This window comes from Siphateles boraxobius, unplaced genomic scaffold (genome assembly GCF_051911475.1).
Source record: "Siphateles boraxobius isolate OS27281-9 unplaced genomic scaffold, OSU_SipBor_1 48, whole genome shotgun sequence".
Classification (NCBI taxonomy): domain Eukaryota; kingdom Metazoa; phylum Chordata; class Actinopteri; order Cypriniformes; family Leuciscidae; genus Siphateles; species Siphateles boraxobius.
Window position 1 is genome coordinate 12,906,255 of NW_027509119.1, and position 18,101 is coordinate 12,924,355.

The following is an 18,101-nucleotide window of genomic DNA, read 5'->3' on the forward strand; positions in this document are numbered from 1 at the left end:
GAACAAAAATAAATAAATACATAATAATAATATTAATAAAAGAAAGTAAAATTAAGATAAAAAGACAAGAGGGATAAGCATCAGTTTACAAATAGAGATACATTGTGCATATAACAATTCCATAGGATATTACAATTCAATTTAAATACAGTTAATATGCTTTACAGGTCAGCACCATTCATTATATTTTTTATTTTTTATGTTATGTAAAAATGTTAAAGGAGGAGCATATATTCATCACCTTAATTGCTTTACTATTTTTAGATTTTGACATCATATCTACATACCTTACATCTCCTTTTCAAGCATCATAAAAAGAGGTTTGCCTTTCGTAAACTTGCATTTATGAATGTAAAATTTACACAGATATAAAATTAAATTTATAATAAAACCAACCTCCTTTAAAGACCGATCCTTGATATAATAACCCCAAATCACGTTTGTAAGATAAAGAAAATGTTTTTTAGAAAATATTTCTCAGCAATGAAAATCTCCACATTATTCCAAAAGTAGGCCTACTGAGTGCTTTGGCAAAAAGAACATTTTAAATCAATTTTACATTTTTGTAAGAATATCTTTGTAGGATAAACTCTATGAATTCATTTAAATGAGACTTCCTTAACCTTATTTGTAAGGAGGCATTTTTGGGGTAGTGACCAAACTTGAGTCCAATTTAGCTTATTCAATTCATTGACAGTTTCAGACATTTATGAAAAATAAACTCTTGACTGGAGAACAGTTAAAATCAACAGTTTGATTACATTGTTCACTCTGGGTGTATGTGTGTGGATTTATTGTGTTCATGATTTTACAGCAAAAAATAGGGTTTTGGAAATCCATAGCTATAATTTGAAATATGCAATTAAACCAACCTAGATAACCCCAGAACACAATTTGTATATATTTTGTTAGATATTCCCCGTTAATACACACACATACCAGATGAATAACAAAATCTGCTGATTCATGTTTTATAATAATTTAGCATCCACTAACATGATCGCAAATCAAATAAACAACCAGTTGTAAAACTTATAACTACGTTATATGTTATAAGTCTTACCTCAAAATTCGTTTTTGCCCCGCAACTCCTTTTTTCCCCCTGACCTCAAGAGGATGGTGGTCATGAAGGCCTAGTGATTTCAACCCTGTACCTTTCTAAGCTGTTAAACTAACACAGAGTTATAACTAGGTCTCCCTTGTTTAAAAATGTAAAAAGTGAAAAGGTGTCCCAATCAACCTGAATTCACCCCTTATTTTATGATCAATCTGTGTTACAGAAACATTTTCAATGATTATTTTTTTCTTTTGTTCTTTCTTTTCATTTTTAAAAGAGTGTCGCCTCACCTTGGCTGGATCAACAGCTGCGTCCTTGAATCGAGATCTTTACAGACGTTTCTTTACAGATACGAGAATCTCCCCTAAAGCTCACTGAACTCTGATCACAGAACATTCCGGGAGCTTTATAAACACCTTCAGAGGGATTCCCTGGAATCCCAGTGAGACTTTCCCAGCATCCAATTCCATACTGAAACGGAATTCCCCATCTGGATACGGAGGAAACGGACAGAAAATAGTGGGAATTCAGTGGGAGATTATTTCCTTGTTATTCTGTGGGAAATGTACCATTAATTCCCAGGAAAGGACTGAAACTACAACCGACTGTTTGTCTGCCTAAATGTCTTTCTGACTGTAGGCTATATGAATGAAATCGTTGAATGAACATGAAAGTGAAAGTCAGTAGGCTACTCGAGTGTATATGCATCTTTTGTGCCTTAGATGGCGTCCAAACCACATGCATGAGAGTTAGAGTATCCTATGTAAAGTGTCAGCATATCTCCAGTGTGGCATCTCATTTAAAACTATTTTAAATATTTCCTAATCGTTGAAGACCAATGCATAGCAGTTTAAATTTATTGAGATGTTTTCTCCTATATAGGCCTACCCAGCTTACATTTTTTTTCAACTAACTAAAAAATAGTTTCATAAGACTTCAAACATGTAAAATGTTATAACATTTAATTTATGTTTTATTTTATACAACTGACCAAAGAATTTTCAGAGGCATCATATAAAGATTTGACCGATGTGTAAGGTCACTGCAGAACTGACCAATCAAAAGCCCAATTGTAAACTGACCAATCAGCAATCTGCTCCTCTAAATAATTAGCTATTTTGGGGTTTCTGGTTTAGATAATTTACTTACAAACAGAACAGAACATCCAATACAAGTCAATAGAGTTGGACAAAAACTACGATAAAACCTGTTGGAAAGCATCTTTTGCAGTGATTTTTGTGTGAGCATATCAGTGAACACCCCAGACCACTGGGTGAGTTTAACGTCTTTGTAAACTAAAGTTTAATGCGTTTTTTGAATGATATCGTTCCAGGGGCTGGGGGGGGGGGGGGGGGGGGGGGGTGCTAACACAGAAACCTAAAATTCTCGGGACAGCAGCATTCGTCCAAATTTCAATCTTAACCGTTCTATTTCATCAGAAACTATCTTAAAACAGGGCTTTAAGTGTAAAATACCGAACTTGTCCTTTAACTGTCAAACCTTACCTTTCTGAAGGCTGTTCTATCTCAACAGCACCAGATGGCGCAGTGCAGTTGATTAACAGACCTCCCTCCCAAGTCTCCCGCAAAGCGATAGCGATAGCGGCTCCCTGATGCCCGCACATTAGTTCAAATCTCCTGGAATCTAGAGCTCGCGAGCACCAAACCGTGTAGCACGCGCACGAAAGAGAGGGAGAGAGCGAGAGACCTTGTGTGTGTGCAAATGTACGTGTGTGCCTCATGAAGTGCATGTAAGACCCACCCCCCCCCCCCCCCCCCCCCAAATACAACAAACAAAACCAAACAATCACAAACAACCACCCCCAACAACAACAAAAAGAGATACCCGAACCGACTTCTTGCAGGTTGGGATGTCTGGATTAACAATTATAGTAATATAACACTTGAAATCTTACATACATTTATTTAACTCATATTTTGACTTTGACACAACTGCTGCTGTGAAAAGATCACCTCACACTCTTCAACTGCTATGTTCATGTGATGTGACCTTCGACCCAAAAAGGCAGGTGTTGAAAAACTTCAGTGGGTGGGGCTAAGCTATCAGTGACGTCACTGCTTTAAATCCCGTCTTTTTTGGCAGAGAGCAAACCATGCAAGCACAGCAGTAACTAGCACAAATTCCAGACGCCAAGCTTTTAGAGCTTTTTTTCATCCTTCGACTTTCACTTCAAAACCCTGTCACACCCTGACTCTCCCTTAACGCAGAGTAAACTTACATATTTCCACACATCTTCACCCAACTGTGAATGATTTGCCTGTGCTATTCCTGAGACAGTAAGTGTGTTGTCTGCAGTTGGGGATACAGGGAATGAAAATCAACCTTAGAAGAACTCAAATGCATCACTGTGGCTTCAAAACTAGAGAATAGAAAATATAAACCTTTTGCTGAGAATTTATTAATTTAAAAAAGAAAGTGCAGAACAGCTATTATCCTATAATAGGCTAAGTGTAGGCCTATGTTATTTTATTTCAAATGTGATTTGTTTTTAAAAATCAATTACGTGATTAGGTTATTTTATTAATTTGCCTATTTTAGCTCATTCTGATGTGAAAAGCTTCTAATTGTGCTCTTATTTAGCTCATAGGCTACTATATTTTCTTCTTAGCCTAATACCCTATTATTTTTACTACTATACTAGCCTAGTAATATATTGATCTGTTTCTCATGAATGGCACTTATTTAATGTTTTTTGCACACAAATGTGGAGGAATTCCAACCTTTCACTCTGAGGGTAGTTTCGGTCTATGAATGATTAACTGCATTCATCCGCGTCACTGTGGCGGTGACGCGCAAAACTCTCATCAGGTTTTCCGCGTGTCTCTCGTAGCGCAACATCACTTGTGGGTGGATTCCGTTGTCACTGACAACAACCTCTAAATCAAAGCATGAGGATCGGTATTGCATCACAGGCTCATGCTGGGCTGGGTCTGGCCACTCCGCCAGGTGTAATCACAGGCTTTTCTCGTGGGAACTCCCTTGAAGAGGCTTTTCCTGCGGTGAGCTTTCACGCATCCATCGCCTCGGGATATAATGGAGGAATCCTACAGATGACACTTGCGTTTGGGACGGAAACTCTCTGAGTTTATTGATTTCATCCCCGCGGAAATTTTTCCACAAATCTGCCATGCGGAGAACACCTCGTTCACAAATTTCTTTCTTGGATTCTTCTGTGTTTTCTCCAGTTCTGACTCGTCGAGAGTTTGTTCTTCTGCTGCTGTCATGTCTTATTTTATTGCCCCGTTTGCAGTGTGCTAGATCGGTGAGTGTCCCATATGAGTTTAGCTTAATGCAAGTTATTTGGGATACATATTGGAGAAAACTCTCTCTCTCTCTCTCTCTCTCTCTCTCTCTCTCTCTCTCTCTCTCTCTCTCTCTCTCTCTCTCTCTCTCTCTCTCTCTCTCTTTTAAAGCGCAAGCAGCCACCTGGTATTGAAATTTTAGTGTCTGGACAGTCTAATACTGTAACTCAGAAAGGTATGAACTGCTCTTGAATTGATATCAGTCCTCATAGTTTCTGTTTCTAATTACTGTTGCTTCATGGGGTTGGATGTGTGTGTGTGTGTGTGTGTGTGTGTGTGTGTGTGTGTGTGTGTGTGTGTGTGTGTGTGTGTGTGTTTTAGTTCTCACAACAGATGGCAAAGAGTGCAAGTTTCCTTTTCGCTTTGGTGGGACGATTTATCACCAGTGTATCTCTAAGAACTCTAAGCAGGCCTGGTAAGTGCTAACACACATGCACACCATGTACACATTCAGTGCCCCTCAACCATTCAAAAATAACCCTCAATCCACTGACCATCAAACCTCAACTCTTACTTTAACTTTAGCTGCCTAAATGCCAAAGCAATCTCAAACCCCAATGCAACAACTCATACCCAGATGCCTAAATTGTAACCAGACCCACAAAGAATCTGCATGCATAGAATGCATTTATTTATTAAAGAGTTTGGCTAATTTGATCTGTTCGGTTACCAATAATAGTGTTGTACTCTCAGCTCCATGATTAGTATCATTCTACAAATTTGACCAACAAATCAGCATAACCTGTAATCAGATCATAACTGAGATCAATCGAAGGTCTAAAACGTAACTTCTGAGGATCTGTTATGTGCTAAGTTATTATCTAGGTTTGGGATAAAGATCTGGTATGAGCTGGTTACAGTTTAAACACACATCCTTAACCATTTCAAATGAGAACCAATTTTTTTATTTAATTGCATTTTATTTCTGAAATCCACACGGAATCCACCCCATCTGATTAATCATGATTGTTTGGATCAAAGTTATCCCAATCCTACTGAAAGTTTTGAACGACAAAACCAATCACAACCAAGACTGGATTACATGATCCAATTCAATTTCAGATTATTTTTTGGGGGGTTTTGTGAGCTGGTTTCTGTAGGGGGGGGGGGGGGGCGTTTGTGAGCTGGTGCCTGCTTATGTCACGCAGTACCACAACATCCAATAGGAAAATTCAACTGAAGTAGCCACCGTTCAACCTGAAGAGAGCAGCACTCAGACATTTTTACATCATATATTGTGATGTAAAACCAGCCCTAATTCTGATTTAATCTCTAAATGCAAACTCATCTTCATCTTGAGTAAGCTTTAACAAACCCAGTGACTACAGTTCTCTGTTTGCAAAAAATTATCTTTTGTGATCATCTCCGGTGCTCTTTATGTTTCCTCTGTCAGTGAGTGGAGCAGATGACTACACATAATGATGTGATAAACCGTTATAAACATTGGGAAAGAGTGAGTTTTATCAGGCAGAGAGATCAGGGCCGTGATGAAAGATCAAGGAGGCGGCACGGTTATTAATGTCATTGCAGCTGAACAAGTGTGTGCAGATCTCCATATGGAGCAACTCTTGAGTGAGTTTAACTCCATACAAATTTGCTTGTGGCTGAGTGTTGTGTGACACAGTGGATTTGCTTCAAGCAAGTCCAAAAACTGAAGTTTATGTACTTTCATATTCTTCCAAACCAATGTGCTATAATTTCTTTCTGTGGAACGCAAAAGGAGAATTTTGAAGAATTGTTATGCAGCTTGTTTGCCCTTTATTGCCATTTAGTGATGGAGTACCATGGAAGCTATAAAGATACCCGGAAAAAAGCACCGTTAGCTTCTGGTTGGCTAAAGCAAGCAGTTCAAAGGCATGCAGGAAGTATGGCAGAGCGATACAACATCTCAATCCCTTCCAAGGGAACCATGAGATGTTTCCTTTCGAGGGAACTCCACACTGCATCTGATGTTGACGCTATGGGGAACGAAATACCCACTGCACCATACTGACAAATGCCTGTCCTTGTGTGAAGCTCTTCAGGCACAACTTAGGACAAGAGCACTTGAGACCCTGGTGTATAGTCCAGGCTATAAAATCTTATAAATGTGTCCAGGGAAGACCACTCCTGCAACATCACATACTTCTTGGAGGGAAACTCCTGACAGTAAAACTTTTGAAGCTGCCATACTCATAGTAGATTGGGTCCTCACAACCAAAAGCAAGTCACACGCATCATAAGCTGTATAGATAGCTGTAGCAAAGGTATGTTGTTGTGGGAAGGATAAAATAAATAAATACAAAATGAAAGTAAAGGCGGCAGCCCCTCACGGACGACTGCCACACACACATAATACAACATAAGGAAAACACAGTAAAATTCAGGCCTGGTGCTCTCTCGTCCTTCACTGTCGTCGCTCCTCCTTTTATGCTTCCAAAGCTCCTCCGTGACAGATACGAGACCGGTGCGTTGCACATGTGTGGCTCATCATTAATCACGCCACCAGCCTCGCGCCGTTTTCTCACGGCCCTCGGCCTCGTCCTGCTTGCCACATACCCTCATCGCCCCTTGCAGGCCGGGGGTACTCTGTGCTCTACTCCCTCCCCTCTTCCGGGGGGACCAGTCATGACGGCCGCGGCACCTGGGGGTAAGGACAGACGAGAGAAAGGGAGATGGAAGCATGAGGGGTGACAGAGACGAGAGAGGGAAGATTGGAAAAGAGAGAAAAAATCTGTCCTCATCCAGCTAAGGGATAAAAAAAAAAATTGTTTGGTTCCGGTTTCCGACCGACCCTGTCAATTTATGTGCGACCCAAATTTATTTTATGAGCATGGGGAAGAAATAATACAAATTAAATAAATACACAAATTAGGGATGCTCATTTGGGTTAATTTTCCAGGCCGACAACCGCCGCTCGTTGATAGATTATTAACCGTTAACTGATAAGACTATATATTACTATATATTGAATTGGCATTAAATAAAGGTAAAAATTGACGCGTATCTGTGACCCGTTAAAAAAAAATTAATCAAAGGGTTTATTTTAACGTGCAAAGTGCAAACAGCAGCATACAGATCAACAACAGAACCTGGATTCAGATCAAATTTGCACGCACCTGCAGCATTTCTGACTGTGACACTTTTTTAACTGAAAATTTCTGAAATAATAAACAAATTAAGATGACAAATAGAAAACACTGAATCCGTTTGAACGAAGCTTTCAAAAAAACGGCTATTTTTTGTTAAATAAAAATAGCAGGCCTACCTCAATCCACACCTTGTCTAATTTTTATTTAAAAAAAGCAAAATGTCAACATGATGTGGGGTCTGGAGCACAGCCTGTTGACAGTCGCACACCGGACGAGAAACGCAGCGCCACGCCGCGTCGCGTCTAGGACAACTCGAGGTATCGCACACCGGACGCGCACTTTCTCAGTTTATGGCCAGCAATATTGTTATGTTTAAGGACATTATGGAATTAAGATAATGTCTGTACTATGTAATGATTGTACTGTACAATTAAATACAATCGTTGCCAAGTCTGCAGTCTGAAAACTTTACCTCAGAGCGTCCGTTAACTGAATTAAGTGAGAATCTCATCTGAAAATCCGATAAGATCAGCAATTTTCATTCAAGCAGCTGATTTCTGTAAATGTAAATTTAATATAAAACTATGTAAATGGCGCTCTGTGGCGCCGCAGGGTTTTAAACAAGTTCCTGAGCCATAGCTGGGCGCCGCGGACAGACGCCGAATGGCGCGGCCGGTGTGTGTACACTCATAGAGAATAATGTGTTCGAATTTTAAAGGCACGCTTCTCGTCTGGTGTGCGACCCCCAGACCCGCGGCTGAAACCACACCCTCTCCGATGGCACAGATATCCCGGGATTCGGGAATACAGAGATAACGTCTCGCTAGAGTGGCCAGTTTCGAGAAGCGCCTTTCATTTGCTTTCATGGAGTGCAAAGTTTGTTGCCCTTCATCACTCGATGCTCGTGGATGTTTGCTTCGCAAATACTGCATTGTACTTTTACTACTGCTGTATTTTAATAACGCGCAGCATATTTTACAGGTAACTTCGTCACCCTTTCTGTTGAAACGGTCCCACACAGTAGGCCTACTTATTTTCGCTCGCTTCATTTTGCTTGTTCGGAAAAAAAATGTCTTAACGTGTGTGGTTGCGCGTGTCGACCACAGTCTATGGTGTCGATGCGCCCCGTGAGTTAATAAATATAAGCTATAGCCTATAGTATTTTTTTTAACCATGCAGCAGCAGCAAAAAAAAATAGGAGCTTTAAAAAAAGAAGCTTAAAAAAACTTTTCTGAGAAGGTTTGTATTGAGGTTAATACTATTAAAGGAATTAGATGAAACATTGCTTAAGATGTCTGGTTTTTAGGAGTAGAAAAAAGTACACACATTTAAAATCAGCGTGTGTTTGTGTGTGTGGTAGAGTACATGTAGAACAGGTAAGCTGTGTTATGAAAATAATAGAGTATCCATCGCTACTGTAAAGTAAAATAAAAAAAATATATAATTTCCTACCCATCCCTTGCTGCCACTGGAGAAAAAAAAAATTCCCTACCGACCCATGACCCCTGACAACTGACAACCAACCGGAACCAAACTTTTTTTTTTATGCCTAAGAGACCCGCACTTGCGTGCCATGCAATGGTACTGGACATACGTTGGGGGGGGACGGGGCGGCTCGACGCTCCTCCGCCTCCTGGCGAACAGCGATGGCCCCCCTGCTCCACCTTCCCTGGTGGCTTCCCTGCTCCACCCCCATCGTGGTGGACGGCAGCAGACATTGGCCCACAGCGAAAAGGAGTGGTAACTCCGCTCCCTCTCAGACCCAGGAGCACGGCAGCAAGTTCTCCGTCCCACCTGCTGTTTAATCGCTCCAGCACCACCGCCTTGGGCAGTCATCTGCGGTCACCACTCCTTTGCTACCCGAGCTGCTCAGCACCGCCACTTGCCACAATAGTCTCCACAATCCATTTGCTAATGGTCTGCTTGGAAGCTGGGGTGAACTAAAGCAGCAAGTGTCCTACCCTCTTAAGGGACGTAATCACTAACAGAAAAGCCATCATTTAAAGTTAGGAATTTCTCTGAAATTGAGTCCAAGGGCTGGAAGGGTGCCAGGGTGCCAGGGACAACCCTTCCAGAACCACGGAAATCAAATCCCAGGCTGGAATTCTTACATGGACCGCAGGCCTCAACCTCAAAGTCCCATGAAGGAAATGGGTTATCAAATGGTGTCTTACCAAAGACCTATTGCCTAAAGGTGTGTGGAAGGCAGCTATGCCCACCACGCAGACCTAGCAGTGTGGATGAGGATAGACCAGCAGAAAAACGATCCTGTAGGAACTCTAGCACTGGAGTCAATGGGCAGTTAATGCATTAACAATTTTAACAAATTAGACCTTATTTTAAAGTTTTTTTCTTTTGTTTTTTCAATTAATTTCAAAAGGAGAATTTTGAAGAATCGTTACGCAGCTCGCCATTTATCACTGATAAATGATACACTGCGTTTCTGGGTGCGGTAGGGCTCTGTCCCCTCTAACGGTCACGAGAGAGTTGTATCACCGGTTTGGGCTTAAAGCACGCCGAGGCAGCTCTTGTGGATGTGTTCCCTTTGCGGGAATATGACCGTTTCGGTGTTGAGGTCGAGACTCACCTTCGTTCGCAAGGGTGGAGTCGCCATCCCCAGGCCCCGCTCTGGTGTTTCTTCTGGGCTACCTTCCCAGAAGAAGCCTGGAGTACCGTCTGGGCTGGGTGACCAGAGGATTACAGTGACGGGTAATCCGCCCAGGAAAACCCCCTAGATCCTTCACTCCTCTTTCACACTGCAGCCGGTGGAGTTCCCAGATGAGCGTGCTGGTCCTTCTGTGGTGAACCGGCCAGCCGTTTCATTCGGGGCCCCTACAGAGGACAGGATGTCCATCACAGCATCGGAAGGGGAGCTGGGCTCTGGAGATGACGACTCGGCCGTGCTGCCTCCCTCTGGGAGACCAACGTTGTCTGAGCTGTATCCAAAGCTCTGCACACTCAGACACCGCTTTGGGCCGCCCTCTGTTCTCTGGAGCTGGGTCCCTGTCCTCCACCTCGCTGCCCCACCTCAGGTACGTCTGTGCTTCCCAAGCTCAGTAATATTCATCATACCCAGGTATTGAGCAGATATGTGACCGGTCACGGAAACTAGGGACACAAGTCGGTTCTGGGGAATTTTGAGTTATTCATAGATTCTGAAAGTGTAATCTCCAAGCTTTCCAACGATGTGTAACATGTGGAAATCTGATAATATTTGGAGAAGTTGTGGCCATTTTAAAGTAGGCACTTAAAAAAGCTCAAAGATGAGAAAGCGACCTCTAAAGATTGTGCAGTTCTCACCTCTCTCTGCTGCTGGGGGTGACAATAGGGCTCATTTACATCTCATTTAGATAAGCCATACCCCCTGTAAAGCTCCTCCATGTGCTTTACAGCTTTTTTTGCACTTCGAATGAGTGCACTTCTGCCGCACTAGGCGAAAAACAATTGTGCTGCCCCTCTATTTGCAACGTACCAGCAACAACACACAAATACCAATATGCCATATAGCCTGCATATAACGCAAAACCAGCAACAACACACAAAGACCAATATGCCATATAGCCTGCATATAACGCAAAACCAGCAACAACACACAAAGACCAATATGCTATATACATATAACGCAAAACCAGCAACAACACACAAAGACCAATAAGCCATAGGCCTACATATAACGCAAATAGTGCGCAACGCTCGTGTGCCCAAAATGTCAACAATATTAAAGTTTATGCAGGAGGCAATTGCCTGCTGGCATTTTTCTTTAAGCAGTCATTTCTGGAATTTTCCAAATAATCACATTTCACCTCCTCAAATTACTGTTGCAAATCTCTTTACACCACTTTCTTATGTGCTTATACACACACAAATGAAATGTCCGCAAGCACATTATATAATCAGCAGGTTCAGCATCTTAAATAACGACTAAAGAGCAAATGAAGCTTACCTTACATTTCAGAAACACGCACGGCAGGCCTTCATCGCAGCAAAGGTCTTAACTGCATCCTCTATTTCGATTCTCTGTGCCAGTTCATGTTCTATGGAGATTGTTGCCAGTCCATTAACTCTGTTCCCTGTTCACAAAACGTTCCCCATTCAAAGCAATCGGGACGTCACATATGAAACAGCCAGCCACCGCTGTCAGCGAGCCGAGCCGCCGTATTCAAGCACCTCCGGTTCAGTTTCCCGAGCCCACGAAGTGCGGCGAAAACATTTTCGGTGTAACTGCCAGAGGGTTCAGCTCGTCTGCGACAATCTTTGCGGCATCCATCTTCATTGAATTTTGATATCAGATAGAGCCGGCCAGAGCACAGCATAATCAGTAGCCATGCGGTTCACTTGGAGGGCGGGGGCAAAAGCGCCGGGTTATTCAGTATGGAAATATACACAGACAATGACACGCCACGCCCCTACTGCATGCTAGAATCTCCGAAAACAAGCCGATTTCAACCTCAAAATGTAAGCTTTTAAATATACCAATACTGCTATCTCAAACATGGAGAGGCTTCTTCGTGATTTCAATTAACAGATTCTCCAAAAAATTGAAAATCACCAATTTTGAAAAAAAACTCTTCTTTCACATTTTGCTCGAAAGTTGTGCTGCCGACTTGTGTCCCTGGTTTCTGTGACGGGTCACATATGCTCCTAATAATTAGTGATATTTATCACACCTAGGTGTTGAGCAGTGCTCCTGTCTTGTGTGCACACATCGCAGTCCTACTGGCGAAGGACACAATGTAGCCGCTCCCTCCAGGCGATTTGAAGACCGACTTCTATAAACCGTACTTCATTGTACCCTAGAAATGTGGTGGGTTATGACCATCTTGGACCTGTGTCAATTAAGACAGACCCTTTTTCATAAGCCTCCGTTCAAATTATTAAACACAGAGATGCATTCCCAAATGCACCGTCCCCAAGATTCGTCTGCAGTTCAGATTTCTTCCATCCGCACCACAGGCTATCCTGTGTTCTTGCGTGCGAAGTATCAATACAATGTCCTACCCTTCGAGTGCTCCATAGCCAGTTGGGTCTTCAGGTCAACTGGAAAAGAGTAAACTTGCCCACTGGCTGAGGATCTCTTTTCTAGTTTGGAGATGGACTTGGTCCAAAGTATCTCTAAAATAGTGTATGTCTGGTCAGTGCTGTAGGGTCCCACTGAAATCTTTTCAGAGGCTCCTGGAGCATATGGCAGCCGCAGCCGCATGGCTTCCTCCATATGATGACCGCTTCAGCACTGACTTCATGGCCTAGTCCCGAGGTGGCCGTGGCAGAGCGGCACGCTCCGTGTGAAAACACCCTGGCCTGCCGCCAAACCCTCAGCCCGTTAACAGACCTTTTGTTTCTCCAGGCCAACAGCTCCTAGAACGAGTGTCCATCGATACCGGCTGAGGGGCCACGTACAAAGGGCATGCAGTAACGGAGGTCTGGACGGCCCTCCGACTGCATTTGCATCCATTGCCTCGAGTTACTTGCAGTTCACCTCGCTTTGAGACAACATGGCGACCGTTGAGCTACGCTCCCCTCGCATGCTGCAACTCGCCCGCCACCTCCTCCTTGGAGTCAGAAGCTTCAGAGGTCTTTTCATTCCAATTATTACTTCTGTCCTGCTCAATCGTGCCGATGATGAGCCTAACGACAGCCTCTGGCCCAGGTAGAGTAGAGACTCCGCCAGTTGTTTTTTTCTAATCGTGCCTGGAATTCAGGCCGGCTAACTCTCAAGAAATTTGAGACCCTGGTCTGGATATGTGCCCAAGGTTCCTACCTCTCCTACGCGACCAGGTGGTGAGCCTGCAAGCGCTGCCCCAGACCCAGCCCTGGCTTTTCTCTGTCCGTCCGCTCCAATGCGGTTATACGTGCTCAGATTGCAAAGCCTGGACTTCAGACCAACTCTTGTCTGTTACGGAGACCAGCAGAAGGGGAGGCTGTTTCCAAGCAGGGGTTGGCCCACTACATGTGGTTGCCTTCAACTTGGTGAGAAAGTTTTCCCAAGATGGACGTGCCCACCCTGGTGGTGAGCTCCTCCTAAGTGAGTGTATTGCTCCCTCCTAGGCATTGACACAGAGTGCCTTGCTTAACAGATGATAAATAGAGTTTGGGGCTGGGCGACACCTATCACGTTCGCTAGAAAACTGGCCAATGTGTCGAACCGCTCCCTGCGGCAAGCCCGTGTCTTCCCTCTGCCGTCACTGTGCGGTTGAGTCTCCCCCTGTCATAGGCTGGAGCCACCACAGTGACATTCCATTTGTTGTACTGCCCAGTCATCCACCCAGTCCATATGTATATTCTCCACATGTTGCCTCCCTACTGGCAGGATGTGGTTTCCGCAGTCGCCCTTCCTTCCATTGTTGGGCACGCTTCGCAGTGGTCCTGTAAACAGCCTGTCCCATCTCTGCTTCAAATAATGCGGGGGGATCAGAAGGCTTTTGTCTAGGCACTGGAAGGTGGCAGCACTAGTGTAATTTTATTTGGGATCGACTATATCGAACGTAAGTGACTGAAAGGGAACATCTCGGTTACGTATGTAACTCTCTTCCCTGAAGGAGGGAATGGCGACGTAGTCCCGTCACCACTATTGCTGGACCACCGCTGACTCCAAGTTACGCTTGGCTCCTCAGCGAAAAGCAACTTTTGCGTGCATCCACTTCCGTATTTATACTCGTGCCACGGGGGCGGAGTGTGAGATGCAGATCTCGCACGCCAATGTGCATTAGCTCGTTTTAACAGTACTTGAAGATGACTGGCTCCCTGGCGTGATCCCAATCAGTTGTCACGTCGGCTATGTCTCCGTTCACTCCTTCTGGGAACGAGGGTTGCATAAGTAACCGAGATGTTCTTTCTCTTTTTTTCCAGCATGTTTTATCTACATGTGACAATGAAATGATGGTAAATAAATAATGATAAATTTTCAATGCACGCAACAACCAATAATTAACAAAAAACAATATTGATTGCAAACATCCTCATTACAAGTACTCATATTTGTAGACATATCTTCTTTTACATTTCTTATTCTTGTTCATGTCTGTTACGATTAGGGGAATTTCATGCAACATGTACATGTACTGTAGGTGTTTGTTTAATGTGGCATTTACATTTTAGAGCTGTAAATGACCCATTCAGGGGTGCATTTCCCAAAGACAACTATGGTCTCAAGTTCCGTCGTTACCAATAGAGTTCAATGGAAATTGCGATCATAGTTGGCCAAAGATGCTTTTGGGAAATGCACCCCAGATCAGATTTGTACCACTGTTTCAGATTCCGTCTGTTTGAGCTTTACGCTAGTCTTGAGTAATTCAGATGCGTGTCATGATCATTGTGTTTTTGGTTTGACTTGCAGGTGTTCTCTAACACACAACTTTGACCGTGACCAGAAGTGGGGATTCTGCAGTTCACACACACGGCTGTTTAATGGTAAGAAATCATTTTTTTCTCTCTTATGTAAACTGTCTTGTCAAAAGTCATACGATTTTGCATTAGCCTTTTGATGACATTAGATATTAGATATATCATTGACAGTATGTCAAAATGTCAAATATTTTTTTTTAAATATTTAATGTTTAATAAACTGATGCACAGTAAAATATGTCCATGTCATAAGCATGGCTTGTTCACAATTATTAACTATATGAAGCAATAATAGCATTTGTATGCATATAACAGTAAATAGTAATAATCAGTGATATTTAGCTACAAATATCTCTACAAAAGCATTTTAATATAATAAAAATACCATGCAGAGACTTTCGTGAATATTTTTGAGTGCTGATGCAAATTAAATGAGGGATGAATCAATTCACTGAAATAGGCTACAAATTTTGGTAACACTTTAACTACTTTAGTTAACACATGAATCAAGAATGAACAATACTTCTACAGCAGTTATTAATCTTAGTTAATGTTAATTTCAACATTTACTAATACATTATAAAAATTAAATGTTGTACTTGTTAACATTAGTTAATGCGATGTGAACTAACATGAACAGTTGTAATATTAACAAAGATTAATAAGTACTGTAAAAAATGTATTGCTCATTGTTAGTTTGTGTTAGTTAATACATTAACTAATGTTAACAAATGAAAACTTATTGTTAAGTTTTACCAACTTTTTTTAATTAGCTTTTATTTTTATATTTTCCTAAGGCATGTTTATAAAAGATACTTAAATGTCCTAATTGAACTAAGGCCTAATCCTGGCTTAATCTAAACCCTGTCTGTGAAACCAGGCCATAGATATTTAAAACTTAACTTTAAACCTAAATAAAGCTTAAATAAAATATTTTTTAACTATATTTGATAGTTTTAACTTAAATTAACAACACTTTATGGATGTGAAATAATCTGTTTTAACGCCCTCATACTCCAAACTAGTTTAATGACTTGTTAAATAAACTTAATGGCCAATAAAAACTGAATTAAATTCATTGTGATATTCACAATGTTGCTTCATTTTATATTGCTTATAAAATCATTAAATGTATAATGTATATATCACCCAGCTTTAGTCTACAGTCATGTGAACGTTTCTCGCTTGATTAATGGCTGAAACTGTGGGTTTACCAGGATGTTTTACTTTCAGAGAGAGGTGTTTATGTTAATGCATAAATGACACGCTTTGTTTGTAAGACGCAGATCTCTGTTTATAACAGCAGATGTACAGAGTTTGTTTTCAAGCGATTGCTCTGGTTCAAACACACTGTCTGTGTAAACACTCACGTCATGCTCTGGTTTTTTGAAGGGTCACTAGTGGCAATTCTGGCTTATTTGGTCCCCTGTACAAGAAATTTTTAAGCTTAATTATTAATTTAAAGGACACGTTCGGTATTTTACACTTAAAGCCCTGTTTTAAGATAATTTCTGATGAAATAGAATGGTTAAGATTGAAATTTGGACAAATGCTGCTGTCCCGAGAACTTTCGGTTTCTGTGTTAGCACCCCCCACCGCCACAATGGTTTCATAGGGGCACTGGAAGAATCATTCATAAAACACATTAAACTTTAGTTTACAAAGGCGTGAAACTCACCAAGTAGTCTGTGTTGTTCACTGATATGCTCAAACAAAAATTACTGCAAAAGATGCTTTCCAACAGGTTTTATCGTAGTTTTTGTCCAACTCCATTGACTTGTATTGAATGTTCTGTGAGATACGGTATTATTCCGCCGCCGGAAACGGAAATGGGGTTGTTTGTATTCTTTCTGTAGTCTTAAGCAGTCGAGGTATCGTAGGCTACGCTATCCAAACATTGATAAAAGTGCATTATCGACACCAACTGGGCTGGAGTGTCTTATTATTCAAGCTCTCAACAGAAGAATGTCCGGTTGTGAGGCGTTTGGAAAAATAGGTCCACAGTTTTACAACGAACACCTGTCGGAAAGCATCTTTTGCAGCGATTTTTGTGTGAGCATATCAGTGAACACCCCAGACCACTCGGTGAGTTTCACGTCTTTGTAAACTAAAGTTTAATGCGTTTTATGAATGATTCTCCCAGTGCCCCTATGAAACCATTGGCACAACATTGTTTATGATTTGGAAAACAGATACTGTATATGACTCATTGACTCATTCAAGGTTTGAGAAATGAACAAAATCAGCTGCATGATGAAACAGTCCTGCCGTCATGATGATAAGCAAGTTTTTCTTTATTTATCTCATTGGCTCTTCAGGGTTTCTTCCTCCACGTCAGGGTCTGAGTCTCTCCCTGCAAAACCCGTGTTTGAATGGGGGTGTTTGTGCCACGAACGCTCAGCTGGACTCATTTGATTGTGTGTGTCCTGATGGCTTTACTGGAGCTTTGTGTGAGAAAAGTGAGTGTAACACAGTGAAGTGGCCATATTCACATAATGAAATGATAGTTTCAGTGTGAATATGGTTATTAATTGCCACTTGTATGGCACAATCATGAGTGGAGTTATGCAAATTCATTGCGATATTGTGATATTGTTTTAAAGGCTTCACTTGTGAAAAAGAAGTGTGCTTAATTGTATTGAATGTGCTCTTGTGGTGTACTTCACATCTTAAAACTACTAAATTGCATAATCATCATTACAAATGTGTAACTACAAAAATAGTAAAATACGTGACAGAAATAATTTTAATAGAAATTACATTAAATGTTATTTCAGCTTGTCAGTACATTCAGCAGTACACATTAACCATGTTGCATAGACAATAGAAGTAATTATGAAATTACATGTAAAGATATAACTACTTAAGTGGGTCAATAAAAGTTCAGTTAATTTAATTTAATATACATTTAATTATGCAAACATTTAATGTATATTAAGGATTTTATTCTTAGTTTCACTGAGATCGCAAGAATTACAAAATACATTTTTTTGCTGCTCCTGAGACATATTTACTTCTGAAAGTTACTGTACGTTTTCATAGAAAAGTGAATATTTTTTTAGCTCTAATCGATTCCCCTTGTGAAATTAAAATTAATATTTTATTATTTCCATTATAAGTACTCTTTAAATAAGTAACTTTCAGAAGTAAATTTGAAAGTGAAACTGAGAATAAAATCTCCATTAATGTTAATTAGTGTAACAGTAATTAACAATAATAGTGTACGATCTGTTCTCATGTAAGTTATTAAGCGGGTGTGTGTCTGTGTGTGTGTGTATTAGAGCTTTATTTTTTCAAGCATTACGTCAC

At 41.3% G+C, this 18,101-nt stretch overlaps 1 protein-coding gene across 2 annotated transcripts in view; it reads left to right on the forward strand.

Moving 5' to 3' along the window:
• The first annotated feature begins 3,964 nt into the window (after window positions 1-3,964).
• The window catches only part of hgfac (HGF activator), a 43,546-nt gene continuing 29,409 nt past the window's right edge, over window positions 3,965-18,101 (forward strand). The window contains exons 1-5 of one of the 2 annotated variants that reach the window (XM_077202053.1): window positions 3,965-4,340; window positions 4,492-4,555; window positions 4,702-4,795; window positions 14,785-14,858; window positions 17,111-17,251. In XM_077202053.1, the coding sequence (XP_077058168.1) occupies window positions 4,206-4,340; window positions 4,492-4,555; window positions 4,702-4,795; window positions 14,785-14,858; window positions 17,111-17,251 (508 nt within the window). In that variant the 5' untranslated portion in view covers window positions 3,965-4,205. The remainder of the gene's footprint in view (window positions 4,341-4,491; window positions 4,556-4,701; window positions 4,796-14,784; window positions 14,859-17,110; window positions 17,252-18,101) is intronic. The other variant, XM_077202055.1, reaches the window with a different exon arrangement.